General features: G+C 28.4%; 1 protein-coding gene across 1 annotated transcript; it reads left to right on the top strand.

The window, feature by feature from the left end:
• Positions 1-3,296: 3,296 nt before the first annotated feature.
• On the top strand, positions 3,297-5,233 carry LOC129895208 (NAC domain-containing protein 83-like). The gene is made up of 3 exons (XM_055970890.1): positions 3,297-3,617; positions 4,017-4,309; positions 4,797-5,233. Exons 1-3 carry the CDS (start codon positions 3,437-3,439, stop codon positions 5,091-5,093), a joined length of 771 nt encoding a protein of 256 aa, XP_055826865.1. The 5' UTR covers positions 3,297-3,436; the 3' UTR covers positions 5,094-5,233.
• Positions 5,234-9,137: the final 3,904 nt, after the last annotated feature.

Here is a 9,137-nt window from a genome sequence, read left to right as displayed (position 1 = left end):
TTATCGAATACTCCAAATACCCATTAAAAGTTTACGGAATGAGTCTTTTATAAAATAAAAAGTTCTAGTTCTCGAAGTGACCTAATGGGTCGTTACAATTCTACAATTTCGAGGGTTAAGAAACCTAAGGATGAGGTGGAAAATAACTTAATTGTCTAAGTTTTACAAACAACATATCTAACGTAGTTCACAAGTGAAGTCTGAAAAAAATAAAATACATTATAAATTTTATTTTTATCTTTATGGAATAAAAAGATTATTTTCGGGAGACCCTTACTCGAAAGTTACCATTTTAGTTAAATCCAATAAATTATATGGATGCATGAAATCATGAGGAGTACAAGAGAGAGCTGACTTTTATGACTTTTTTTAAAATCTTTTTTATGATGAGCACGCAGCTCTTTTGGAGAAACACAAAAGTTGGTAATTTATAAGCAACATCTTCTCAACGAAGCAAAGCACCTAATATATATATATCCTTCTAACCAAATCAGTCAAATGCCCCTCTATCTCCTTTCTTAATAAGGATCTTTGCCTTTTTTTTCCTCAAAGCTAAAAAAGCATATAGCTTTTTTCTTCCTTTCTTTTAATTTGTTACTTTAGAGCCAAAAGATTTTCAAAAAAAAACTATGGCCCCAAAAGAAATGCCACTTATTCACGGTACCAGATTTCACTCTCTAATTTAATTAATCAATTTATAATATATAGGCTTAATTAAAGAAAAGATGATGATTAGTGAGGCAATTATAACAAAGAAGAAGAGGAAGATGTGGAGAGATGAGCTTTTTAAGTCAGAATTCCAATATACCAAAGTGAAAGACTATGCATCTATCAGCTCAATGCAAAAGTAAAACATTATGACTTGAGGTTATTTTTAATTCAAATTAAAAAAAAAGGGGGCGGGGGACAAAGATTAGTTTTCTCATATTGCAAAGCTACTCCCTCTATTATTTCAAAAAATTAAAGATTAGATGTCTGAGTTCATACTAAACATTACTAAGTTAGTTTGACATTTCTATTCCGATCAAACCACATGAATTGAAACAAAGACAGTACTTTTTTTCTTCTTCTTCTAAATATTGAGGCTAACTAATAGAAGCTCGAAATGTATATTACCTACATATTTCAAATAGAACTTGATCTCTAATTGAGTAGCTATTTGATAACTTTACTTTTAAACATATTCACTTTTATGTTTTAACATAGTGTATATGTGTCCATAGGACTTTCAGTCACTATTGCTTTTTATAGAAAAATAAAGAAACGTTAGTAAGCGTGAATATAGAAATAGGAGGTTAGACATGCACTATTAATGGTTTACTTTACTGCTTTTTATTACTTTATAAGTTTGAGACAAAATAATGCATTTGTAAGTATTGGATTATGACTCAATTGTGTCGAAATTAGAGTCACAATAAAGTAAACCATTGCATGTTCTATAAAGCAATAATCTTAACTCCAAAAAAAAAAATTGTCATATGAATTTGAATTATAATATATTCAACAATAATGTAAATTATTTTATACCATTAATTACTACAATTTGACGATCATAACAAGTAATCTTTCTATAAAACTATGCATACATATAGGTAAGTTTCTAGGAAGGTTGGGGGGGGGGGGGGGGCGGGGAGGGGGACGTTTTACAGGTACTTTTTTTTTAGTCAATAGGTACTACTACTAAATACCAACTTTAGTGCTTAAATGCACGAGGGCGTGCAACTTTATTGAGCTCGTGTATCTCTTTTTCTTTTTCTAATTTACTAGTACTAATTTATATGTTGGATAATTAGTAGTCAATTCAAGTGGAAAATGCCAAAAATTGCAAGTGAAATGATATATAGATCTTTTTTTAAAAAAAAAATTCCTACCTAATTTTATTATGTTCTAACATTAAGCTTTTCAACGTTCTTTCTTTATGGTTAGATAGGAAACGACTTCCAAATGCATTAATAATTGGATAGTTAATCTATAGACAATCACTATGAAAGAAGAAAATGGAATTAGTTATGAACTTCATCACTAATTTATTAGTTAATTATTTATACAATAAAATAATAGATTTTATTATTTAGCTACAAATTTGTTCTATGCTAATTTCTATCTTTTAGTAGTGAATATAATTGAGTTTGTTTATATGAATAAATCTACCTGTAGTTCCCAATAAAAGAAGAAATAAAAGCATTATGTCAAGGTAGGTAGGTAGTTGTATTTCATGTGGAGGAGAATTTTATTCTCTTTGATGAAGCTGCTCGTGTTGTCCGCTTTTATTGCAAGCTAGATAGTATTACATCGTCTGCGGCGTTCTAAAGAATTCTAATGGAAAGCTTTTGCTTCTCTTTGAAGTTTTTAAGGATACCATAAAAGATTAACAAAAGTTACCCAATATTCTTTAACAAAAGAAAAGATAAAGGTTAAAAAAAAGAAGAAGAAGAGGAGTTACGAGTACAATACATATATAGAGAGAGATCACTTATGTATTTTAATTTTAGTACTTCCACCATCCTAATTTACATGCCATCTATCAGATTTGACGTCCAAACAAGTTTTTCTTCGTAAATTTTTCATACGGAGTATCTTTTAAAATATTTTGAATTATTAATTATTCTAACTTATAGTATTTTTTACTTAATCTAAATATATTTCAAAAAAAATTAAAGATTCCAGACCTTAATTAACAGTCAAAATTCGAATTGTGTCAAAGTATGATTTAAGGTATACATACTAATAATATAAATATTTCTTTTACATGTGTAATTCAACACGATATACAAAGTAATGTTAGTAATTAATCTATCTTATTCTTCAGATTACTCACCTCACTTAATTATGATCAATTATTTGGATTTAATAATTATAGTTTTAAGTTATATATGAAATTTGTGATCTTCAAAAATAAGATAGGTGACCTTGTATAATTTACACATTAATTAAAGACGGCATGTATAAATCAATCTTTTTAATAGCCAGCGCATATGCAAAATTACTTGAACTCTTGAATATAGAAGGAACATTAAAGGAGATCGATTAATTAGTTTGTGTTGACATATATATTATGCAGGAACTTCTATTATAGGTATACGCAAGGAATCGTAAGGATTAAGAGTTCAAACTTAACCTTACTTTAAATATAAAAGAAAAAAAAGAAAATATACTTTTGTCCCATGATCACAAAGGGTCCCCCTCTACACCTCACAAAAGATTGTTTTTTTTTTATAAAAAAAAGCTGCGTACATAAAAAAATCTATTTACATTTGTTCTTACTATAAATACTCATTACGTACTTATGCTTCTACTCACCACACTTCCAATCATACGGAAACAAAAGTCTGTCGATTCACTTCCCGTTCTCTCTTAAATAAATAAAGGTTGCCCTAATTGAATCGATCGAGTATTTTTCTATTGTTCTGTTCCCGCCGCGAGATTTATTGAATTGATGGACAAGTTCAATTTTGTGAAAGATGGAGCGATAAAACTGCCTCCTGGTTTTCGGTTTCAGCCCACTGATGAAGAGATTGTGTTTCAATACTTGATACGCAAAACATTTTCTTGTCCCTTGCCTGCTTCCATCATCCCTGAAATCAATATTTGCAATCACGACCCCTGGGATTTACCTGGTAATTAACTTTCCTCCCCTCTAATTCTTTAAAGTTTGAATTAAAGCGTTTCAACTATTTTGTTCTTCTAATTAATGAGATGATTTAAATTTTTTAAAAAAAACTTGCTAAATCTTCCATTGTGCATGAAAAAATGAGTTCCTTGTTTTTGTACTAATGATATGATTGTAGAGATAGCATAATGAATTTTTAAACTATTAATAATATATTTTATCATATTAATTTCACTTTTTATGAACAATAACTAATAGTTATTTTTTAAACAACCTTTGTAGTGCAAATATTCTTTCATAGAGTCAGTGTATATATGTTGAAGTTAACTCCTAGCATAAAGAATAGTTTAATTAGAAAATAAAATTCATCACACACAATATGACGCATGATACATGTATGATGCAGGTGACATAGAGCAGGATAGATATTTCTTCAGCAACAAGGAAGCTAAATATAGAAATGGTAATCGAGCAAACAGGGCAACTACAGGTGGCTATTGGAAGCCAACTGGTTTAGACAAACAAATTACATGCAATAAGAGGAAACCAATCATTGGCATGAAGAAAACTCTTGTTTTCTATAAAGGAAAGACTACTTCTCATGCTGATAGAACTGATTGGATTATGCATGAATATCGTCTTGTTCTCCCCAAATATTCATCCTCCAATTTACATGGCGATTTCAAGAAATCCTCTCAGGTATATAATGCCCCATTTTTCTCTATTTCAATTTATGTGACACTCTTTTTTTTTTAGTTAATTCAGACAAAAAGAAAATGACATATTTTTGTACAGCAACATACCAGTGTAATCCCACAAATTAAATAAAGTATGGAGACGACGATACATCGTATAGAGACCTTACCCTAAATTATAACAATTTAACTTCAAAATTTCTATTTTACAACACAAAAATATATGACTTAGTTTTAGATTAAAAATTTCTTTTCATTCTTAAATTTTATACCCAGTTAAACACCGTCCTTCACACTAAAAGAGAGCAATATATATACTATCATCTATATCATTGGCATGCATAGAGTGTCGGTTTATTGTCTGTTAAATAGTTTACATTGATTTATTTATTCAAAATGCATGGATCATGACAACCCTTAATATATTAAAGTGTCTCTCTTGCTAGGTGTCAAATGTTTATTAATCTAAATTATCTATTTTGCATTTGCAGATTCAAATGGGAAATTGGGTTCTTTGTCATATATTCTTGAAGAAGAGAAATGGAAAATGTGATGAAGAAATTGTTGAGGCTGATTATCATGATGATAATTACAAGGCTCATGATGTTCAACTAGCAAAACCAATAGTGTATTATGATTTTATGAGGGAAGATAATTTGAGTGATACTAGAGATGCAGCTTCCTCTTGTTCTTCTTCTTTGAGCATTAATGATGATGCAAACGACGACGTTTCTTCATCTCCAACTACTCTGCTACAACATCAACAATCTACTAATCCACCTCTTTAATTCATAATATTGTACTTTTTAAATCTTCTCATTGTTTGATGCAATAATAATTTCTTATTTTCTTCAAACAAAATTAAAACATTTATCTGGTGTATCTCTTATAAAAGGATTAATATTAATAGTAATAGTGTTCTCTCTTACTCTGCTCGAATATTATAAAAGAGTTACTTTATTTTCTTTCTATCGCATTAGTATTTAATGGTTATTTTGTACACGTGCTTAATTAAGAGTAACTAGTATATTTCGCTTTAGCACGCCTTAATTTTATCCTTTAGATAATTGAAAGTTAAACTAATTCAAAGGCTGATTTTGTAAATAATAAACATATATACGCGTAGTGTTAGAGTTTATTTTTAATTATACGGAAAAAGAATAATCCACTTTTTATTGCTTACTATTAATATTTAATAGAGCTGATACAAGGGCCTCCCTCTGAAAAAAAAATAATTAAGGAAAGGCTCAATCAATGGAAACTCAAGTAGTATAAAATAGAGGGAAATGGTTAAAGATACCCCTCTATTATACAAAATATTTTAATATTGTAATTCAAAAGAAGAGAAGTAAATTTGGACATTTTTTTCTACTTTATTTTGACACGTGGATTCGACCCAGTCAACCCTAGAACTCCAAAAACTTCTAGTGAAAATCAAGAGACGATTTACTGCAGTAAAAATATAATATGAATGATTTTAAAGTAAAATTAAATATTTTATATGATAAACGAGTATAAATCTGGCCATTGAACTTTTCCTAAAATTTAATTACCAAATCCAATGGCAATTTTACAAGTAGTTAAATCATTTGCATAATTCCAATAATTTCCGGAAGTAGGATTAGAGATATTCCCATCTCCTTCCATATTAGTTGATCATTATATTAAAAATAGTTGTTCAATATTAATTATTCACCTTACTAAATTAAGAAAGCATTCATTAATTATTTTTTTATATTTCCTTGCAATTAATTCTTTTTAAAAGTGTTTATATTTATTCATAAAATTTCCAAAAAAAAATTTAAGGAGTGAATTAGTAACTTATAAAATAAAAAATGATCAACTAAGAAAATAATATTTTTTCTTTTATATACTTCTTCTGTTTATTTTTACTTTGTCGTGCATATTTCGCTTCTCGAGATGCAAAAATAAGTCAACTAATGCAAGGAAAAAAAGGGGGGGAATTATTTCCCCTCCAATGAGAAAAAGTGAACTCAAGAATCCAACTTTTAGACATAATTTTCTAGCTAGAAGAAGCTGCGCTATGTACGAATATAAAAGATGTAACTTTTTATTATTTTTCTGCTCAAAAAATGATTAAAACATAAAGCAGAGGTTGGGGAAGAAGCAAGCAAGGTATATACTCTTTTTCTTTTACTGTTTTTCTGTGCTAAATATATTCTTTCTTTTTATTTTATTTTTTTATACGTTAGTTAGCAGCAAAATTTATACGAACCCAAAGAACATTTGCACATGCGCCTACTTTCTCCTTTCTTTTAGCGGAAAACTCTTTTGAAAAAAAATAAAATAAAATTCCCCAAGTAAATGTAAAGCCGCAAAGTTTCTCTTTTATCACTTTTTATTAAATTGGGATAGTAGAGTTGTCGAAATTAGCCCAAATTCGTCTAACTTGTACCAACCCGCTCAAAGTTTGATGGGCTTCACAAGTATTTAAATGAGAAATTGATATAAATAATTATTTCTTTCAGATATTAATCAATAAGTGTATAATATTATTTTTGTTTGAGCGATCAATCAACCGTGTAACTTTTGTTTTTATTTTGCATTTAAATCAATAGATAGTAGAGTATGTCAACATCCGAATTAAGAAATTAAAGAACGAATGAATAAAATATTAGAATGAGTTTGTAAAATTATACCCAATATTGTGATTTTTAATTTGAAGTTACTGTTTAAGGCAAGGTAATATCCGTCCATGTTGATAGCTGTAACATTTTTTTTTTATATAAGCATGTCATTTATTGGAATAAATTAGTTGTTGAAATTAAATTAGGCCATCAGATTGAAGCCTTTGATGTTAGAACCATTTCAATATCAAATCGCATGCAGGGGTGATAAAAAAGAAGACCCCCAACATCAGTGAAAATGACACTTACATGGTCTTGAACATTTTTCTTACTCTTGAGCTACATTATGGAAGTTAAGCCCAAATTCCGTTCAACACAACTTTTATTTGAAAGAGAATGTGTGTAGATTTGACAACTCAATCCAGCTATTTCTTTTTCTTATTTTTAATTCTGAAAATAGACAATCTCATTTTAGCATAATTTGTTTTAGCATAATGTCATTAAAAATAAAATGAATATTTTAAAATTAAAATATTACTAAAGATAGAAATTCGTCACTCTTGACTAAATAGAAAAGTTAGCTTTTCCCTTTAAAATATGATTTTGACATTGAGATTTCATTTGAGAACCTTTCCTTCAGAAGGAAGAACTAAAAAGAAAAACATTTTTCTGGTAAAAGGAAAAAAAACATCAAATTATATGCAAAAATATCTTTTACTCCATATTATCGCGACCTTATAAGTTTTTTTTATCATGAAAGATGTTATATAAAGCAAAATTATTGTACGCGACCTTATAAGTTGTACACATTCTATGTTTTTTTTTATTTCTCACTTAAGTATCCGTTTGACAATGAATAGTTTTTACTTCTTTCTAGAATTTTGTTCCAGATAACTGTTTGAACATATAATTATTATTCAGAATTTTTGTAAGTCGAAAAATTCAAAAAAAAAAACCTTTTTATTTTTCACTCCAAATCATTCACAAAAATTCAAAAATAATCTGTATCATGTCCGAACACAGGTCCAATTGTCAAATACAATTTCAACTTAAAAATAAATACTACTTTTTTTTTTCAAATTTAACAATTTTTATGTTCAAACGCTCACTTAATTAGAGTAGCCAATTTGGTTCGGCTACACTCGATACTCAAAATACGCATCAAAGTCTTACTTTTGGGGTAATTAAACAACACCAAAGGCAATTTCATATTTAAAGTTCAAAGTTCAAATCGTCTAAATAAGAATGATAGACTACTTATCATCCCACCGTGAGTAAAATCTCATTTTATTGCTCTTCCTTAACACCTTATTTGGATGGTTGTTATCCATTGTATTATATTATAATGTATTGTTAGCTTAAATACAATGTTTGTTTTGATTGTTACTTAAATTATATTGTATCATATTGCTTAAATCCATCATTTGGTAACGACGAAAAGACTCATTTAATGTAACGACTGATTTGGTGTGATCGCGTCGTTACCTTAATATTTTATTCTCATTTTGTCTTTATTTATTATTTAATAATTATATTTCATCTTTTACCCTACATTTTCATAGTAGCTTTATCCCGTACCCTACTTTTCTTGTAAGTTTATCTTTCAAATCATGAATGTGTAACATTATGTAACGACTGAGAATGATACAATCTATCCAAACACTGTATTTATTAAAACAATATAATAAAATACAACACAACACAATATAATATAATACGATACATTGTGAAACAATACGTAACAATCATCCAAACAAAGTGTAAAGGTCCATTTTGTCAAATTATATTTTTCTTACACGTTGCTTTACACATTCCATTGAATCATTTTATTACCTCCCTATTGCGCTGGCCAGAGCTCGAAGTACTCTTTAATTTGTTTTATGATTCCAGAGATTAATTTCACAAGATTTAATAGTCTATTTTTTATATCTAAACATAAGCTCGAGATTCTTGAAATTAATAATTTTTATTTTTCTAACAACTATTTGTTGTCTTTTCATTAATTAATTTATTAAACTTACCGAAATCCATGCTCATCCACATGTCCGTTAGCCTCACAAATCAGAATATACAAAAGAGGAAAGTGCAATTCCTTCAAAGTTCAATTAACCATATTCCATTTTGATTATATTTTTTTTTGAAAAAATAAATTTTTAAAAAATAGTTATTGTGAAAAACTCAGAACACATGCATGCATTTCTTGGATACCCTAGATTCCTCTTTCTTGGAGGATAAAACCCTTAT

This window comes from Solanum dulcamara, chromosome 7, assembly GCF_947179165.1.
Source record: "Solanum dulcamara chromosome 7, daSolDulc1.2, whole genome shotgun sequence".
Lineage (NCBI taxonomy): Eukaryota > Viridiplantae > Streptophyta > Magnoliopsida > Solanales > Solanaceae > Solanum > Solanum dulcamara.
This window is presented reverse-complemented; position numbering and strand designations above follow the sequence as displayed.